The 20,228-nt window shown below is 49.4% G+C and overlaps 2 protein-coding genes across 2 annotated transcripts; one reads left to right on the plus strand and one right to left on the minus strand.

Moving 5' to 3' along the window:
- Positions 1-1,196: 1,196 nt before the first annotated feature.
- On the minus strand, positions 1,197-3,339 carry LOC136023833 (parathyroid hormone 4-like). The gene is made up of 3 exons (XM_065698745.1): positions 3,289-3,339; positions 2,446-2,552; positions 1,197-1,599 (listed from the first exon to the last, which is right to left on the minus strand). Exons 2-3 carry the CDS (start codon positions 2,532-2,534, stop codon positions 1,197-1,199), a joined length of 492 nt encoding a protein of 163 aa, XP_065554817.1. The 5' UTR covers positions 2,535-2,552; positions 3,289-3,339.
- An 8,050-nt stretch (positions 3,340-11,389) lies between these two features.
- SRSF3 (serine and arginine rich splicing factor 3) lies at positions 11,390-17,405 on the plus strand. The gene is made up of 6 exons (XM_065698361.1): positions 11,390-11,500; positions 12,305-12,512; positions 13,043-13,177; positions 15,368-15,406; positions 16,220-16,306; positions 16,554-17,405. Exons 2-6 carry the CDS (start codon positions 12,307-12,309, stop codon positions 16,579-16,581), a joined length of 495 nt encoding a protein of 164 aa, XP_065554433.1. The 5' UTR covers positions 11,390-11,500; positions 12,305-12,306; the 3' UTR covers positions 16,582-17,405.
- The last annotated feature ends 2,823 nt before the right edge of the window (positions 17,406-20,228 follow it).

The following is a 20,228-nucleotide window of genomic DNA, read 5'->3' on the forward strand; positions in this document are numbered from 1 at the left end:
AGAGAGCACAACATAGGGGAGAAATCCCCTCCTTGCTCTGCTGCTCATGCTCTGGGGATACAGCCCAGCACATGGGGGGGTTCTGGGCCGGGTCATGTCCAGTTTCTCACTGACCAACACCCCCATGTCCTACTCAGCCCTCTGTTGAATGAAAGAGGATTTTGCTTCATTTTATTTACATTTCTACCAAAAGAAAAAAAAAAAGTGCAATTCAGAGGGTGGAAAGGGGTTTTATTACAACACCAAGGAGTCCTTGGGTTTAGTCCCTGACAAATACCTTCTGCACAGGCAGTTGAGGTCTGTCAGCAACACAGGACTAACAGGGTTTGAAGCAGTGTGTATAGGCCCTGCATGATGGAGACACTGATGTGTTTGTAACACGCATGACATTTCATTTCTGCAGTTAAACTGGGCCTTGCTTTGCTCAGTTTGCTATTAAAGGTGAAGAGCAAAACCATGTGCTACCTGTCAGGAAGTATGGGTGGCCCCCTCAAGCTGGTTTTCTGCTGAGATAACTTGACGTGCTATGAGAGCTGTGGAGAGAACTTCACATCAACAAAGAGAAGTCTTGAATCGAAAGGCTCAGACAGGGACCCTGGAAGCTGGTTTTCATCTCTTCCACCAACAGAACAAGGGGAACGTCTGGTGCTGTGGCTGGAACGGGTGGGAATCATGGCTAGCTTCTACTTCATGGCCTGAAGGAAAACCTGAGATGTGAGAGGCTTAAAACGTTCTAAATGCTGGAGAGCAAGGGGGGAAAACGACTTGGGACCTAAAGTATAAGAAAAGTTGTTATTACTGCAGAGCAGGGCAGTGAAATAGGGTCCATGTGAGGAGGCAACTGCTGCTTCAGGGCTCAGAACATCAGGCTGCAAGAGAGCCGGTGAACATGCAGCTGACTGACCCCAACATCCTGCTGTGTGTGGGCTGCAAGAGCTCCAGAGAGTGGCCACAGGAATCAGGGAGGGCCCTGCCATGAAGGAGACATTTCTGGTCCATGAGAACCCATCACAGTGCCAGTGCTTGGACAGCCTGCGAGGGAGGGAACCTGAGTCATTGTGAGGGTCTCTGCTCAACATCAAGGGGTCCTTAGGGGAACACATGGATGTTATTTCTCTTCTGCAATTCACCTTTACGCCAGAGCTTTTCCCTACACCATCACATGTCTGAAGGGATGGAGGGACTGAGGATTGAGGCTAGTGGGAATAGTTCTGTGCCTGGCTGCCAGGATCTCTCCTGCCACCCAGCTCTTTGACTGGAAGGAGGTCAGAAAGCTCTTGCAGGTTCCAGTTACCCTTTGGGCTTTTCATAGACTGCAGCAAATCCAGCTGCTTTAACAGGGGGAAGCCCTGCTCTTTTTCCATCAGCTCCAGCAGCTGCTTCATCAGGCTTGAAGTCTTGTCCCTGTTGATGCTGTTGTAGAGATCTGAGGGATCTTGGCTCTTCGGTGAATCCCACATGGCATTTGAAAGAGAAATATCCCTGCTGCTGGCTGTGTGCACGCTGCCCAGGGCATTGTGGAGCCACATCAGGCGCTTCAGCCCTTGGAACTCCCTCCCTTTGTCATGCATGAGCTGGTGCTCAGTCACTGCTCGTTTACTGAAACAAGAAACAGTTATTTAGGGAGCAGTCAGATCAATGCTCCTATTTCAGACATGGTTTGCAGCCACCAATCTTAGATGCTTTTCCAAGCTGAGGAAGGGGCGCTGGTAGTGCCTGCCCATAATGTGGAGGCTTAAAAGAGCTGTTGGAGATTTGGTCTTTCCTAAATTTGGGGTCTTTTCAGAGGTTTAAATACCAGAATTAAGTTGCCTTTTTGTGACCTTAGCGTTCTAGGATTGATGGGCTTTCTTTCCTTCCAGAGCTGTAAGTTAGGAGTAATTTAACTGGAACCAGTGGTGCCCATGGAATGCTGAATCCCAGAGTGGTCTGGGTTGGAAGGGACCTTAGAGATCATCTCATTGCAGCCCCTGCCACGGGCAGGGAACCTCATTATTTTCTCTGAATATACCAAAAACTTTGAGCCAAATATTGACTGAGGAGGACAGGCTAATTCCTGGATGCAAATATTGCTGGATCTGGGGCTTTTTAGGTAACACCCAACTGCAGCTATAGGCTCCCACTGCAGATTTAGATTGGAATGGGAACCTAAATATGGAATTTCAGCATGTGCCATTCCCATGGCTTGTGCTGAACAGCCTTACATGGTTCGTTACACTGTTGAAAGGCATCAACTGAAATGTGGTGAGCGTTCCACATCTAAAATGCAGTTGGTCTAATTTTATACTGCATGGACAGCAATGTAAAATGTTTCTGCATGGAATACATAAGCATTTTCTTCCACTCTGGAGTAAATGAGAGCAGTCAGGATACAGCCCGTTAAATCAAAGGCAAGCAGACCTCTAATGGCATTAAGTAAAAGGATGATAGTGCTTGCTTACTTACTTTGCAGTGTCTTGACATGTTGCAAAACAGGTAAAAGAAAGAACTGCCAATAGTGTAACCACCTGCAGAGATCTCTGGGGCAGGAGCATCTTCTCTCTTCTTCAGACCTGCTCCACGGGACAAGAAGCTGACAATATGATCCAAATCTTTTATTCTCTAGTCTTTCCTTCACCCAACAAAATGAATTCCAGCCTTGAAGCACTGGTAGAAGTGGAGCATCGTACTGCAGTACATCACCCCAGGACCTCCCAGAACATCAGATGTGTGGATATGTAACACAAGCCAGTAAAAAATGAGCAGATTTCACAGTATAGTTCTCATTTCCTTGCTGACAGCCCTAATTCTCCTTTCCCACTATTGCCTCTCAATTTCCCCCTCTTGTCCATTGGCAAGCAAAGGAGATTATTTCATTTAGAACTGGCAAGATAAAACAACTTGGCAGAAATTTAACACAAAGATCAGCATTGCTCAAATGGCTTTTCTTTACATTAGCTTGAATGCTGAATTCTCAATGACTGCATAGAAAGGCAAATTAAACACCTGGGTGTAAAAATTTGGCTTGTTCCTATACATTTACTCCACTAACTTGTCACTTCCTTGGACAGTATGTTCATATTAAACTAGACATAAAGCAACAAATGGATATTAGTTCTGAGTAAAGATAGCTGTATTAAATACAGATATATGCACATAAATATACACATAGATGTGTGGATGCTATTTTAGGTTATGCTAAGGTAGAACTCCTGCTTATACACAGTAGGTAAGAGATACTTTCCTATTGTAAGCGATGTATGAGTTAAAAAGCATCTTCCAGTTCCAAAAGTAACATTAGCTACTTACTGGTGATCCTGCAGAGCCCACAGGGAAGTTCTGCCCTGCACAGAGGTGTCTCCCAGCCAGTCCTGTCACAACCTCCCAGTTGCAATGACACCAAGTGCCTTTCACCTGCTTTTATACCAGCCCAGAAACCACAGAAACAATAGACATACGGTGTGACTAAGACCTTGCCTCTCGTGGCAGTGAAATAAGACAGCTCCCTGACTCCAGCGAGAATAAATCTTGGATTCTGACATGTTCTGTTCAGCTGTGACTAAGGGAAAAATCACATGTTTATGGACATCTTAGTCCTTTGCTGTCTCTCCTGAACCCAGGATGTTGTCTTGTGAGCACTTTTTATTCCAACACAGTGTTCCTGTGCCCCAAGGTGATGGAAAAGGCATATTCAAACCTGTTGTTGCGGGGTTCGTCAGGGAAAATGTCTGTGCTATGCAAAAGAGATCCCCCTCCCCTGCTGTCCGCATGGCCTTACTCATAGGACACTGAAGTTGCATAGGAGGAATCTAAATCAACAATTCCAATGAGCTCTGTAGTGCCAGTAGTCATACAGTCAGCAAGAGCCAAACGCTCAGACAAAAAGCCAAATGCTTTGAAACCCCAGGAGCTGATGTCGTGTGAGGCTTGAGGCTCACTTCATGATCTCGAACCAGGTAACTGCAATAGAATTTGGACAGTCAGGATGTGGCTGGACCATTAGGTATAAGCACTACTTAAGAGGACTGGTTCCTGTTTCTCAAAGTAAAAGAAAGTGAATGTATTTGTCATGTCTGGGGAAAAGATCCCTGGAAAGATTGGGAAGCTGATTTAGTGTTACCAGAAGCTACTGATTCCTTTCACGCAGCCTCAGCCCAGTTCCTGTTCAGCCCATTCCCAGGTGAATGCAGGCACATTGTCCAGACAGAGACAGTGCCCGCACAACCTCCTCCACTCTCACAGCTTCTGTGGACAACAAATTGCTTTGATTATATTCCTGAGGACGGGTTATTTTGAGCCCTGCTATTTCAGAGCGTTCAAATAATGTTCCTGATTTCCTTACGTGAGTTAAGGAGTGTCACTCATTAAAGAGAATGAAATATATTACCAATTAAAGATGACATTTATTAAATGCTGGTAAAACAGGGACCTGCTTCACATCTTGGTTTCCAGGGTAGCAGTTACGCTGCAGTTACACTGAATATCGGCCCATGAAAACAAGGTTTCTTAGTTACATCTGCAAGGACTAATGAGCATTGGCCAAAGTCATGTCCAAAACATGGGGTCTAATTCATCCTTGAACTTTTTGAGTCTCCGTACAGTGGGTTTCACCATATGCAGTTATTGGCATCTCTGCAGGAAGAACTAATCCCACAGTGATGTGAGTGGCTGCAGACAGGACAGAGACACTGACAAGGGGTCGGTAAATGGGCACTTGACGCATTCTGTACTGGCTAAACCACGTTGCCTTGTCTACGCTCCTCCACTGGGCATTTCTCCCTACCCAAGGACTTGGAAGAAGTCAAAATAACCTTGGTTGTGATTTTGTATCACACCTCCGTGAGAGGTGTATGTGAGGAGAGGCTGTGCTTTATCTTTGAGAAGCATCTGTGCAAACACTATGGGCACCAGCAGCATGGTAGGGAAGATGCTGCAGGGATTGATTTCCATCATTTGCAATATTTCATAGAATCCCAGGCTGGTTTGGGTTGAAGGAGCCTTAAAGCTCATCCAGGTCCAACCCCTGCCACGGGCAGGGACCACTTCCACTGGAGCAGCTTGCTCCAAGCCCCTGTGTCCAACCTGGCCTTGAGCACTGCCAGGGATGGGGCAGCCACAGCTTCTCTGGACACCCTGTGCCAGCGCCTCAGCACCCTCACAGGGAACAGCTTCTGCCTCAGAGCTCATCTCAGTCTCCCCTCAGGCAGGTTCAAGCCATTCCCCTTGGCCTGTGCCTACAGGCCCTTGTCCCAAGCCCCTCTCCAGGTTTCCTGCAGCCCCTTTAGGCACTGGAGCTGCTCTCAGGTCTCCCCTTCAGGAGCCTTCTCTTCTCCAGGCTGCCCCAGCCCAGCTCTCTCAGCCTGGCTCCAGAGCAGAGCTGCTCCAGCCCTCGCAGCAGCTCCATGGCCTCCTCTGGCCTCTCTCCAACAGCTCCAGGTCCCTCTTGTGCTGCTGCCCCAAAGCTGGATCAGGGCTGCAGGGGGGGTCTCCCCAGAGCGCAGCAGAGGGGCAGGATCCCCTCCCTGAGCTGCTGCTCATGCTCTGGGGGTGCAGCCCGGCACATGGGGGCATTCTGGGCTCAAGCGCACACTGAGCCTGGGTCATGGGGAGCTTCTCATCGACCAACACCCCCAAGTCCTCCTCAGGGCTGCTCCATCCAGTCTCTGTATTTCTGCCCAGGATTGCCCTGATCCAGGGGCAGGACCTTGCACTTGGCCTTGTTGAACTCCATGAAGTTCTCATGGTCCCACCTCTCTGTCAAAGTCCCTCTGGATCCCATTCCTTCTCTCCAGCATGTCAAGTACACCACACAGCCTGGAGTCAGCAGCAAGAACATTTTCTAAAGACAGTATAAAATGTGTTGATTGCTCAGCTTATACCACAGCCACGCACGCAGTAGATAACATTTCCAACTCTATGGGAACGTTGCTAATGTCATAGCGAGAAACTGTACAAACAGCAGCTCCAGGTGGTATTTTTAGCTGGTATAGATGAATCTCTGCAAGAGCCTGAGCAGCATGGTGCAGACTGAGAGCCCATTGTGCCAGGGATGTTGGGATTGTGTTACCTTGGGGCTTCCCTCAAAGCACACTTGGAGCCTGCAATGGTTTTAGCCTTGCTCCAAAGCCTTTGCTCCCATCCTGTCGCTTTTCCTGGTCTTCAGGCCTCCGTTCACATCAGAGGGTGGCTTTGCTGTGCAGTCCGCTCTAGGCAGGAGTGTCTGGGCAAGGCAGGGCTGTGCCAGTCACGGCTTCCCAGTGAGTGATTCTTTTGTTTTGCTTTTTCCAGGCCTCTTCCCCTGGGAGCCAGGTCGGGGAGGAAGGGAATGGAGCTTGCTGCAGAGCATGAAAAGGGAAGAGCAAGCCCGGAGGCCCAGCTGAGGGGGAAGAAGGAACAGGGGGAGGGCGCAGAAAGCAAAGCCAGTGTGCAAACAGCCTCGTTAGGGCAAGGGGATCCTTTTCCCTCGGGTTTGGAAACTTCATTAACCAGACTGTGCCGCATCAGCGGGCTGCTCTCTGCGGGGGGTGCTTGTTTTCCACGTGCTCTTCTCCCCCAGTAACGGGCGCGGGGGCTGCAGAAGGCTCCGCGCCTCCCTCGTGTACAAATGGGCTTTGTTCCGGGTGGGTTTCTTTTCCCTCAGCCCAAACCTCCCAAGAGCTGCTCGGCGCGGAGGAAGCGGTTTGACCAAACGGAGCTCCCCCGAGCAGGCGGGGAGCAGCTGATGCGGAACGGCTGCTCCCTTCCTGGCCTCCCTGATGGCGAGGGCAGAGGAAGCGGCCCCTCGCAGCATACCCGGAGGCCCGCAGGGCTTTTTGCATCGCTACCCCCGTGTCAATGCAGGGTCTCACCGGCACCTGCCCGGGAGGAAGGAGCAGCACAAGCGCCTCGGTAACCGTTGAAAGAGATGAAATTCAGCTCCTAAAGAGCAGGCTGCCGGTCTCCCCTCGGTTTGGGTGCTCCTGTAGCAGCGCCTTAATGCTGGGGGGGCAGTCGCATGGGATGCAGAGATGTAAGAAACCGCTTTTGTGTGATTCTGTGCAGGGCTGCATGGGCAGTTTTAAATCCTGCCCTAATCCACTCCATACTGCATCATCCCAGAGCGAGCTCCCGTCTTCCAGGGGATTAAAATCAGAGCTGCACAGCAGTGAGTCAGGCTCTGTGGTAATTTTCCATTTTCTGATTCCAAGGCAGATTTGCCTGAGCTCTACCTGAGCACAGCAGTGAGGGAAGGGCTCTGTCCTGCAGAGCCAGCCCTGGAGCCAAGCCGGGGGCTGACCCTTTCCTTCCCAAATTAGCATCCGGAATATTTTCTGTGTGCAAAACAAATTCACGTGAAGCTGAGACAAAGCCTCAAGTCCCTTTGTGCTGCTGCTGTAACCCCCACAGGGCTCTCTGAGCTTACCCTTGCATCCATGGCTGGAGAAGCATGCTGAGAACCTCGACTGAGCAGAACCAGAATGGTCCTAAGGTCCTTTCCAACCCTAACCATTCTATGACTCTAAAAGCAAGCCAAAGTACAAGCAGAGGCATCCTCCAGGGTCCTGGGGCTGCTGCTCACAAAGGAGCTCTCTGGGGAGAATGGGAGGGGAATGCTGCCATCCAGCACCCAATCCTTGGTTTGCTGGCTAGGGGAGGAGGTGGGCAGGTAGGTGCTAACCCCAGGTGAGTTGGGGCAGCCCTAAATCCTGCCTGAGCAGCGAGGGAGCCCTGAGGTTACCTGTGGATCAGCTCTCTTGTCTCCAGGCTTTATGTAGAGGGGATGCCCAGTTGCTAATGTCTGTAGGACCAAGAAGGTGTTTCCTAAAGGACCAAACTGGCCAATGTCTAGTTTGGATTTCTTATGTCTGTACAGTGCCAGCAAGTGGTGTATTGGTCCTGAGGAGAGCCTGCCTCAGTCTGCCACCATGCAAAGGTGGTGATCAACACCCAGCCCTTAGATGTGACAGAGGTGGGACCCCAACAACAGCAGAAGGCTCACACATGGAAAGGTGGGGATGACTGCTGAGGAACTAAGAGTCACCAAATGACATGTCTGTCCTTGAAGTAAATGGACTTTGTGCTACCTAATCCCCAGTGCTGAGTCTCAGGGACATGTTGTGCCCCTGTGCTGGATGCAGAGCGTGTCTCGGTTTATGTCTATCATCTATGAGCTGCAGTCTGCTGTTTCACTCTCCCTTCACTTAAGGTTTGAGGCCGAGCTGAAGGCTGTCACAGTGCAAAAATGCATGTATTTTAATAGTGAGGGAATATGGAACAGGACTTGTTCCCTGTAAACAGAAGTGCACCCATGGTGGGAATAAGCTTCCACAAACTGGTGGCGATGTATCGAAAGATCAGGCAAGTTTACGTCCCTGTTTCTTCAGAAAATAGCCTTCATCAAGATTCGACTGTTGGCAGGATGTGAAAATGGGCTGAATCCACAAGAACATCCCAAGCAGCCAGCTGAGGTATGACTGTGTGCAGTCACTTGTCTGAGTGAAGCAAATGCCTGTCCCCTCAGAGCAGTTCCTATTGTGTTCCTGTAATGACACCTCCAAGCAGAAGCCCTTTCTGTAGATAGAGTTATGCCAGTATCTAAGTATTTTTGCCAATGTCTTGTTTTGCTTGAGAGCAACTCCTCTTTGCTGACAGAAGTGTTCTTTAGTAAATATCGTCTGTCTCCTGAAGCATCCCTTAAATTTGGCTCACACAGCTGAGGTTTCTTCCAGATCATAATGGCTGGAGCATGTTCATTTTGTTATGTGAGATTTAAATCTCTGGATCAATGATAGCAGCTTGACTGTAACACTGTATTTCTTGTCAGTCTGGTCATGGATTCAGGTCTGGCTGTGTTAGAGTGCCTGTGCTCCTCTGTAACTGTGAGGCATCAGGTGCCTCTTCAGCCTAGGCTTGGCTCATCCATTTGGAATAGATCTGGTCTTGGTTTTAAAGTCAGTGATCTCTCCTTCCTTTGATGGAGGGGTGAATGTGAAAGATCTGTACATCTTATAGATGTTGGACACGAATGGCATTTTCTTCTGCAAAAGGAAGAGATATACACCATAAATTTGGAATGAGGAAGAAAGTGATGTAACTTAATGGAGCTTGACATGTGTATGTGTACATGTAAAAAATGCTGCTCAGGGCTGTTTCAGGGTATCATTTTTGGGAGCACAATCCAAATGCTGAGTTCTGAATTACTCCAGCGCTGTGTGGCTGTGTCAGGGCAGCCTAAAACCAGCTGTGGAAATAGGGTGTGGGGTTTTGGCTGAATACAGCTGCCTCTAATCTGACCTCTGCCTTTTGTCACGGTAGCATAGCACTGTACTAGCTACTAAGAAGGAGAAAAATGACTGCTACTGCTGAACCCAGGACACACGGTGACATGCCAAGTGAAAACGGATGGTGTTTGGGTGATGGGCTTGTTGCTCTCTAACTTACCTTTGGTGTGATTTGGTTTCTTTTTAGTTAATATTCATTATTGCAAAACTTAAAGCATGTTTGTGCATTATGTGGTGTGAGGCAGGGTCCAGTCCATGGCGCAAACCCCAATGGAGGAGGGAGGTGAGGATGGGAAATCACCACTTCAAGACATAAAGTGAAATGGCTGAAAAGCCCCAGTTCAGCTTCGAATTATTCCCTGTGTGCTGTCTCAGGAAATCGACCATCAGCTGATTTACATTACAATGCATTAGATTTCTTTAATTAAAAGCAGGTAACTGTCACCTAACTGTACCCATGAGGCTACTTTAGAGCAACACTCAAAATCCTTCTTGCTTCTTTGTCTCTTGGCCAATTTTGATTCTTGGGAGGATTTTACTGAGAAGAGGCTCTTATAAATAAGGGATGCTGCAAAAGGTTTTGGCAAATTTCCATGAATGATACCAGCTGGTTGTTTGGATTCCAGTGTCCTGGGTTCAGCAGTAGCAGTCGTTTTTCTCCTTCTTAGTAGCTGGTGCGGCACTGCGTTTTGACTTTTGGCCTGAGGACGTTGCTGATAACACGAATGTTTGGTCTGGCCAAGGGCTTTCTGAGCCTCATGCCCTGCCAGGGAGGAGGGGAAGCTGGGAGGAAGCAGAGAGAGGACACCTGACCCAAGCTAGCCAAAGAGGTATTCTATACCACAGCACGTCATGCCCAGGATGTAACGGGGAGTGATCCAGAAGGGCTGGGACTGCAGGGTTGGAGGAGGTATCGGTCGGTGCTCGGCTAGGGAGAGTGGGGCGAGTTATCAGTCAGCTGGTGCTGAGGTGTTGTATTCTTTCCTCTTGTTATTCCCTTTATCATTGTTATTATTGGTGGTAGCAGCAGTGATTTGTGTTATACCTTAGTTACTGAACTGTTCTTATCTCAACCCATGGGAGTTGCATTCTTTCTGATTCTCCTCTCCATCCCTCCAGGAGCTGGGGGAGGGCAAGAAAGGGGGGAGTGAGTGGACAGGCTGTGTGGTTGGGTTTAAACCACGACATCCAGTTGTTTTATGTACATGCTGGTAGAATTTTGGTAGACTGACACACCATCCTCTGCACAGTTCCTGCTTGGAAAATACAGTACTTGGGTATTAGTTTGTACTCAAAATGCCTCAGCACATATATTATCACTCAAATATATTGTTGGTCGTCCTTCTACCAGATGAATTTGTCTTTTCTGGCCTGAATCAATAGGTGAAACCTACAGACAAGGCTGTGAAGTGATATTTGGAAAAGTTACTGCAGCAACAGCCCTGGGTGAGTTTCTCCTATGACCTGGTAACACAGGTTATCCCAAGCAGCACGCCTGGAGTGAGTTATTCCCCAGAGAAGGGCAGCAGAGCTGGTGCAGGGCCTGGAGCCCAAGTGTGATGGGGAACGGCTGAGGGACCTGGGGGGTTCAGATGGAGAAGAGAAGGCTCAGGGGGGACCTGATGGCTCCCTACAAGTGCCTGACAGGAGGATGGAGCCAGGAGGGGCTGGGCTCTGCTCCCCAGGAACAAGGGATGGGACAAGAGGAACCGGCCTCAAGCTGCCCCAGGGCAGGTTTAGATGGAGCTGAGGAACAATTCCTGCCCCAGAGGGTGCTCAGGCATTGGAACAGGCTGCCCAGGGCAGGGCTGCAGGCGCCGGCCCTGCAAGTGTTCACACAGCGTGGAGACGAGGCCTCAGTGCTATGGGTTAGGGGTGGCCTTGGCAGTGCTGGGAGCGGTTGGACTGGATGGGATTAAAGGGCTTTTCCTGGTTCATTCCTGATTCATTCCATGACCCAAGGGATGCCCCGGGCCGAGGCAGACGCGCGGCGCAAGGAGCGGTCCCTCGATACCCGCCACCGCCTGGGCCGAGCGGAGGGGGCGGGACGAGGAGAGCTGTCAATCATCAGAACGGCGCGCTCTGATTTGCTGCGCGTGACGTCACGTGGGAGGTGGGCTGCCCGTATATAATGGCAGACAGGGTAGGCGCTTGCCGCCATTTTGTCCAGTGAGGAAAAGCGGAGCGGGAGTCTCGTTGAGGGTCGAGTCGGCAGCGAGCTTAGCGCGGGCTCCCTTCGGGCGCCCTCCCTCTTAGCATCGGTGAGGAGCTTCACCTCGGAGGGCGGGGGGGGGAAGGCGGCACCCGTGGTCTCGGTTCCCGCCTGGGCCGGATGGAAGCGGCGGTGCCCGGTGCCGGCAAACAAAGAGCAGCCGCCATTTTGTAACTCTGGGCCGCGGGCGGTGGCTGCAGCTGCGCTGAGGAAAGCCGGGCGGGGAGGCCGCGGATCGCCTTGAAGGGCCCGCTCGCCGCCTTCCCTCCGCGGCCACCGAGGCGAGGTGCGGCGGGGCGGGGGTGGCTTTGCGCCTTGCCTCCCGCTCGGCGGGAGCGCTGCTTCCTCCCGCCGCGCTGAGGAGGAGCCGCTTTGGAGGGGTTCCGCGGGCGCTCCCGCAGTGGCCTCCGCCGGAGATGGCGCTGCTTTTTCCTTCAGCGAGCGCAGCTTCCTCCGGATCCCGCTCCGAGAACAATGGAGCCCTTCTCCCACGCGGCGCTGCCCCTGCAGGCCCGCCCCCCCCCCCCCCCCCCCCCGTAGTGCGGGAGAAAGGGGTCCAGAGAAACGCTCATCTAAAGATAGAGGGCTTAAAAGTAAACCAGATTCTCTGAAGTACTGAATTTTAATCACGATTACGGTATCACAGCTAGGGGTTTTGTTTGGTTTTAAACATTCTCCTCCCCCACGCAACCCCCCCGCCCTTCCCCTCTTTTTCTCAGCGTTTCTACCCTCCGATCATACAGTTGTTGGAAGTTTATAAGAAAAGCAGCCAAAACAATTTCTTCCCTTGTAAGTGACTAAACACCTGGTGTGTGTTAAAAATGCATGAACTTATATTTTGCTTTCATCCTAGCGATGCATCGTGACTCTTGTCCACTGGACTGCAAGGTTTATGTGGGTAACCTTGGAAACAATGGCAACAAAACTGAACTAGAGCGAGCTTTTGGCTACTATGGACCACTGCGCAGTGTATGGGTGGCAAGAAATCCTCCTGGCTTTGCTTTTGTGGAGTTTGAGGATCCCCGAGATGCAGCTGATGCAGTAAGAGAACTAGATGGAAGGTAAATGTGCTTCTTGACTGTTTGGCTTGCCCAGTGAAAATAAGATTGTGGGTAGTGACAGTTTAAGTTAGGAAGCTTCAAGTGGCAAAAATAAGGACTTGACGTACTTGTTAAGCAGTATTTATATATGTGGTGATAATAAGGGTAGTCTTAATAGTGCAGGAATAGCATTGGAACAGTTAATTTTACATTTTGGAGCTGGAATCTCAAGTTAGACGTGACTTGGACCTCCTGGTGTGCATTAAATTAAGGATGGTGTTACTATAAAGAGGCAAAGCTGATCAGGGACTTTCTCTTCTACATGGCTCCATTGCATGCTTTAATAGCATGGGAAGATTAGAAGTGACCAAACCTTTTGTCTGTCATGCTGGAGATAACACTTTTAGACTAAATACTGTGTGCTTTGACTAATGCACATACAAAGTGCTGTGTGCTTGCCTATTCCTTTTTTTCTCTCTCCATTCCCTAGGTTCCCTCTGGCCGCAGCCTTCTCCCTGGCAATGCTAATGGATGTCAATCTCTCTTCCCAGAACCCTCTGTGGGTGTCGTGTCAGAGTGGAGCTCTCCAATGGTGAGAAGCGGAGTCGGAACCGTGGTCCACCCCCATCCTGGGGCCGACGTCCTCGAGACGACTACCGCAGAAGGAGTCCTCCTCCCCGCCGCAGGTACCCAGGGGCACAGTACACTCATAGAGCTGTTGGCACTGTTACCACGTAGCATCCTAGAAGCAGGCTTTTTTAAAAGCATGTTGATGGATAACGTTCCTCTATCTGATCCCAATTTGGAGATGGCAAATGGTTAAAAGAAAACCCCAAGCCCCCTCAAAATCAAGGTGAACTTGTGTTGAATGTTGGCTTTTGTCCATAGGTCACTGTGCAAGTTGGTAGTCAGCGCCCTCTGTCCTGGATTTATCCTCGTTTCTCCTAAAATCTGCTCATCTTCTAGTCACACTTTCCCTTTCTTCCCCATACTTCAACTTAGGCTGTTCCTTTCCTTTATTCCATAATGGCAAAACATGACATACAGCAGCTTAGCATTTCCATACAGATGATGTTTCTCTGCTTTGTTTGTGCAGTTTAAATCCTTTCCAAGTAGGCAGCTGTTTAATAATAGATCAAGTAACTACAGTTGCTCTAAACATCTTGAATCTTTACACTTTAGTGGTAGTTTGCGATTAAAACTTCATGTGACCATCCTGTCACTTGAGGTTTACAAACCCAGCTCTAAAATATAGCAGGATTTTTGGGAACTGAACCGTTCTTGGACCCAGACTACCTTGTCTGGTGGTATAAGACTACAAGGTGGTTTTTGCAGGACTGAATTTACCTGTTGCAGGTGAGTGAAGTCCTCCCAAGTCAGGGTTTGGAGCTGTTTAAAAAAAAATAACACGTTAGGAGTATTTGTTAGCTACTAGATGGTTGTACTGATGGCTTGTTTTTCATTTTTTTTATGCTTTTTTTGGTCCATCTATTAATAAAAATGAACCCGTTACAGAGTCACCATCATGTCTCTTCTCACCACCCTCTGAGTCTGCATTAGCCAGTCAACTAGCCCTTTCAGCGTCATGTGACCAGCGCGCCCCATGCAGCTTGGCTGGTGTCGTTTCACATGACCCAGGCATGGCCAGTCGTCAGGTTGCACCGCCCTTTGGTTCCCGAGCATGCTGTTTTCTCTCAGCCTTCTCTCCAACCTTAACCAAATCGGCAGCAGCCACCTCGACCGCCCACCCAATTCCCGGCCAATCAGCTCAGCTGTTTATTTACCAAATGTCTTCACAACAACTACAGCAGCAGCCTTCGGCTAACAAAAAAGCAGGAAAAATCCACAACACCCCCTCCGCCAACCAACTAAATACAACGCAACATCTGGCAAAACCTTTTCAGCAAATTCTTCTTGGCAGTCAGTCCGGCAGCCTCACCTCACCATTTCTAGCTTGTTGAAACCAAAAACTAGTAAGTTTTTCCTGCTTATACAGTTTACTGCTGGTTAAAATAAGGAGTAAGCGGCTTATAAGTAATTACTTTTCTCAATCAAAGGCTGGCTGTGCATAATTGAGTGGTAACGTACATATGTTGCTTGAGAAAACTTTTAAGGGTGATATGGAAGCTCTTACACTGTGAATAACGTACAAACCAGTATATTTGCATGTGAGATGCCAAACTAAATTTGTAATAAAGCTCTAACCAACGTAGCTTTTCCTTGCCAGACAAAAATCCTATCACCTTTAAATGGTTTTACTAACAGTTTTCAAAACTTAAAACAATGACTTTTTGGGATGAACTGGGCCAAGCTAAGGTTATTTTTTTTATTTCTTTTTTATTTTTTATTATTAAAAAAAATAGTCTAAACACACTCGATGGCATTAAAAATGACAATCACAAATATGCAGTTCTAATGTAGCACTTAATGGCATTATCAGTATTGACCCTGAGCGCATTTTCACTTTTTTTTTTTCCCACTTGGTATCTCTTGTGTCTGGTTCTGGACCTTTTTGGCTTGCATGGGTTCCAAAACATTTGCTCTGTTGCTATCTATTTTTGTTTGGAACCACTCGTGGGACTTTGGTGTGGTGTTCTGGGCAGTGTATTTAGTTGAAATGGGAAGTGTTGCAGTGGACAACTCTGCTCTGAAGCGTTCTTTAGTTAAAAGTGAATTCCTGGTTGGAAACGTGCTGTTCACACTGAGCTTTGGTTTACTGCCTAATCTTTCCATGCCTTTTACTGGATGATGGATGCCAGTTTTTCTTGGCACGTTCCCTGGGCCCAACAGGGAGTTTGACAAGTTGGGAAATGCCTCACCCCATTAATGCTAAAAAAAAGTGATCAAAAGCCTCACATTTCTCTTTCTGGTTCTAGATCACCACGAAGGAGAAGCTTCTCTCGTAGCCGCAGCAGGTACGCATCAGCTAATTCCAGCATGGGCTGCTTTGGCTGGGAGGTTTAAAAAGAGAAACTAAACCAGTCTAACACCTGGGCTGGCATGGTGATTTGGTGAGGGGAGGGACTGGGTTTGCTTCTGTCATGTTGCTGCGTGGAGTTAATATATTTACACAGCTACTTGAGATTCCAGGGCTGGGATGGAGTTAATTTTCTCCCGAGCATAATCCACACAGGGGTTGTCAGTGGAAAGGTGTAGAATGGAACCAGTGAGTTCTGTAGCTGTCCAAAGCTCCTGCCATTTCATCAGTTTCTCTGTCAGTGTGCTGCTTCTGCCAGATGCAGCCGCAAGTGCAGATGATGCTGAACACAAGGAGCTTGTTCTGCTGTCACACTGCAGGCTGCTAGGTGACAGTGGTGTAACACAGTGTTACATTGGGGTCTCTGCAGCCTCCTGAATTGCTGTAGCATAGGAGGAGCATTACTGTACAGGCTGTGTCATTGCTTTGTACATGCTATGGTCACAGCATGTTAGCAGAGGTGCCTGTGCTCAACAGTCAGACTCCAAACAAACTGCTGCAGAGGAGTTGATACTCTTTCACAGCATTACTTAAGCCACATTGTATGGCTCAGGCTGATTATTCAAACCTGAAGGTAAGGCAGATAGCATCACCTTCAACAGGTTTCTCTGGTTGAGTAGCTAAAAGGGTTTTAGGAGGGTTTTTAGGAAGAGTTTTAACTATTCAAACCCTGCACTTCTGAAGGGAAGCTGCTCTTGGTAACCAGCTTTGCTTTGATGCTGTAGTCATTTTGCATTGTAATCTTCAACAGGTCCCTCTCCAGAGACAGAAGAAGAGAGAGGTCACTCTCACGGGAGAGGAACCACAAGCCCTCTCGTTCCTTTTCCAGGTCTCGCAGGTAGGATGAGTCTTATACTGGCTAATTAATACGGAAAATGCATGCTTCCATGTCTTGGGAATACTGGAGAAGGTTGTGGTGGAGAATCCTCTACAGTGTCTTAGGAGGTTCATCACCATGAAGACTCAGTTTTATTAAACAGAGGATGTTTTGAAATGCATACATGTCCTCCACCAATTTGGGTTGGGGGCTTTAAAGCAAACTGCTGCTCTCAGCACCTGGCACTAACATGTCTCCTCTCCTACAGTCGTTCTAGGTCAAACGAGAGGAAATAGGACTGTGAGAAGGAGCTGTGTACAGGAAGCCCTTAGATCTGAGGCCAGGAGGAGTATGTACAGAACATTGTTTTGTTTTGAAACTTCATAAAGCTTGGTGCATTTTTAAAATGTTTTAGCTGTTGAACTCGCTTTGTTCCTTGTATCTTGTAACAGGTGGCAAATGTAAAGATGTGAATCTGTATATGGTTCTGAGCAGATCATGTGATTTGTAATAAGCCCTTTACAATGTACCATTACACACGGGGTGTGCTTGTGCCGAGTCTAGGCAGTGTGTGTTGTGTGGATAGAAGAATGCTTCAAGTCTTGATGTGCTGGCTGGGGGTTGTGCTAGGATGCAGCTCTTGGGAGGAGGGGGGCAAGGAAGAGGTGTTCACTGTGTGAGTGTGGCCAGGAGCGGTGTCTGTCTGTGCTGAAAAAGATGTAGATGCTTCATAGGGGAGTTGTCAAACAGTCAGGAGCGGGGGGTGTGTGGAGGGAATGACGGAGCTGCAGCTGTATCCAGAGCTCTGGTTCTCACTTCCATTACCTGGAACAGAGCTGCTTTATATTCTGTGAAATATAAACTTGTAGCCGTAGGGTCAGTTGACTTTTACTTTATGTCACTAGAGTACTCAACTAGGTGATTGTTGATTGCCCATCTATTCCAGAACCTCTGAACAGACCAAATACACAGCAGAACTGACAGCTGGAGTGGATGTCTTGGGTGTGTAATGGTACATTGGGAAAGCTATGATTTAAACATTTCTTTACTGTACAAGAATTTTCATGTCACTTGTAAAATGTCTTTTGTGAGATCCTTGGGATTAAAGTTTTGGTTACAACTTGTTGTTCAGTATTTGACTTGAGTACCTGCAATATATACTTGCATCACAGAAATAGGATGCTGGGGGCTCAGGATGCAACTGTGGGTTCACATGAAGATGTGCCCTGTGGGATGGGGTGGGGTGTCACACGCCTGTCACTGCCACAAGTATCTAATACTACTATTACTGATGCGCCTAAGTTGAGCTTAGGTGATGCTGGCTTGACTAATAGTCTGTTGGCAAGCTCTGGGATGCTGACTTGGAAAACCAGCTTGGAGATTGAAAGGTTCACAATGGTTTTGGTGTCCTGAATGTGGGTTGGTAACACGGGAGCTGTTCCTCACATCGCAGTTTTGAACCAGTCGGACTGTGAGCTGAAGCTTTGTGTGAAGATTTCCCTTGGATCATAAAGCCCCACAGTGTGGCTCAAGTGTGGTCATGGCTCCCAAACCACCTCCTGGCTCCTTTTTTTCCCCCTGTATCCAATAGAAGATGAGCTGCATCCATTTACATCATGTGCACTTAGATTAAATCTGTCATGCTGAACAGCCCTGTGGCTTGATTTCCTTTGTAGTGGTTAGGCTGGGACAAGATCAAGACGAATCTGTGATGGATGCAGTGCTGCTCCTCGTGCTGCCTGGAAAGGGGCTATGGAAGGAGGTGTGTGGACAAGGTCTACTTCATTGTCAGCGGCTGGGGCAGAGGTGTGACTGCATTGCCTGCTGAGGTGGAACATGTTGATTTATTCCTTATTTAACTGTTTTGTACTACTTATGGTAGGAGTCAATGGTCTTAAAGGTCATCTCCAACCTAAATGGTCCTGTGGGTCCCTTGACCACAGTTTAATAGCCCCCGGCCCAGACTGTGCTGTCCCTTAAACACAGGTGGTGTGTGTGCAGCCAGGCCAGGCCCTCGATCCCCAACCCTTGCACAAACGCAGCCCCTCCTCAGCCCTTCAGCCCGTGGACGACGAGGTTGGGCCGGGCCCACAGCAGAGCCAGGGCCGCACTGTCGCGGTTCCCCAGCAGAGGTCAGGGCGGCCTCACCTGCAATGGGAATCCTGGCTCCCAAGGGCCCTTGGTCCTCGGACCAGCTGCTCCGGGAGCGCGGGACCCGATGAAAGGCTTGGGACGATGTCCTGTGCTGTGTGCAGCTGCGTTCCCGGGTTTAACCCGCCATCCTGCAGGGTTTGATCCGGGGGGGCTGCACCTCTGCCTCTGCGCCAGCACTGCCGTTCCTCTTGCGGTTCCGTGGTGTGGAGGGACACAGCCTGCAGAGGCTTCTCCCCAGGGAAATGAGGGAAGGAAAGCTGAAGTACAGGAGGCAGTACCTGGCAGGGAAGCGGGTGGTGATTGCGTCCTGGGGTTGCGATTTCATGTTTTACTCCTCAGCAGAGTGCAGTAGTTGGACCTTGGCATGGAGCAGAACTGCTGCTTCCCAGCAGGTGACGGCTTCTGCACAGCAGTCAGGTGGGGAGTTGATAGGGAGCAAAGTCAGCAGCTTCTAAAGGAAGATGGGAGCTGTGTAAGCACTGGCTGTGACCAGCCCTTCTCGCAGGGGGCTGTTACCGTGTTGTGGTTTCAAGGCAGTGACACATTCGTGGATTCGGGGCTTCCCATTTGCTTCTAGGAGAGGGTGAACAGCCTGGGAGCACTGGGGTGCTCTCATAGGTAGAGTGATGCAGCTTCTGCTTGAAAAGTTACTCTGAAGTGATAAAGAAATGTTTGTGTTCTGGAGCCAGGGACATCCCTGGCATCTCCCCACAGATCCTCAGACCAGGAAGAGCTGCTCAGCAATCTGTCCTGGCCGGAGGAGGACACGCACTCGCCAGTGGTTCCCTGGCAAAAGGAGGTGGCTCCCCCTCCATGCTCAGCACCAGCTGTGCTCTGAACAGTGATGGGATCTCTGCTGCCTGTGCTCATGAACTGTCTCAGCCTGGTTTCACGGTGCTCACACCGAGGTGCTGAGCTCCTTTGCTGACCGGGGAGAGCTTCAGGTGCTCCTGCTCCTGCCCTGCAGAAGCATCCTGGGGCTAACACGAGTTCCTCAGAGGCCCATCAGTGCAGCATATGGGCACAGCCGTTAAGCACCGTTAACTCCCCTCTGTTGATGTGCAGGGTGTTCTTTTCCCACACTGTCCCGGGGGAGAGCATTGTGTGCAAATGGTTCTGCTAAGAAAGGGAGGTTTCATTTCCTTTTTATGTACATGCTGCTCTTTGTTTATGACAAAGAAGATCATTGTGAGAATGTGCCTTGCACTTAGAAAATGGAGAGCTTGAAGATGTTCCTTCTTTCCCTGGGGTATGTGCCACCAACCCTGCGACAGGTTCAGCTGACCTGGGTCATGCATGGCTGTGAAGCAGCCACCCTACCCAGCACGAGCAGTGGTTGTAGTTAAGCCCTGCTTGAGCTGCTGCAGTTCACCCCCAGCCCAGATGTGTTTCCAGCCACATTGAGGACTTGAATGCATCCTGATGGATTCCATACTCACTGCCTCTGCACCACTGTTGGTTTGAAGTCAGAGGAGGCAGCAGTGACGTTGCTCTGTGCGCTGGAACCTCCCTGCAGCACCCGGAAGGGTGGGTCATGCCTCTTATCTCTGACCAGCTCCTGCTTCGGAGGGACCTGCCAGCAGAACTCACCCCTCGAAGCCACTGACCGAGGTTCTGCAGCTTTTATCCCCTGCTGGTACCATCCCCGCTTCCAGTTTCCAGTTTTCCTTTCTTTGGCTCACCAGCCCATGGCCCCGCAATGACAAAGAACCACGAAGCAGCTGAACATTGGACAAACTTCTTCCTGTTTCTACTGGCCCCAACCCCTGTCCCCACACCCGTGTTCAAG

Source organism: Lathamus discolor, chromosome 19 (assembly GCF_037157495.1).
Source record: "Lathamus discolor isolate bLatDis1 chromosome 19, bLatDis1.hap1, whole genome shotgun sequence".
NCBI classification, from domain to species: Eukaryota; Metazoa; Chordata; class Aves; order Psittaciformes; family Psittacidae; genus Lathamus; species Lathamus discolor.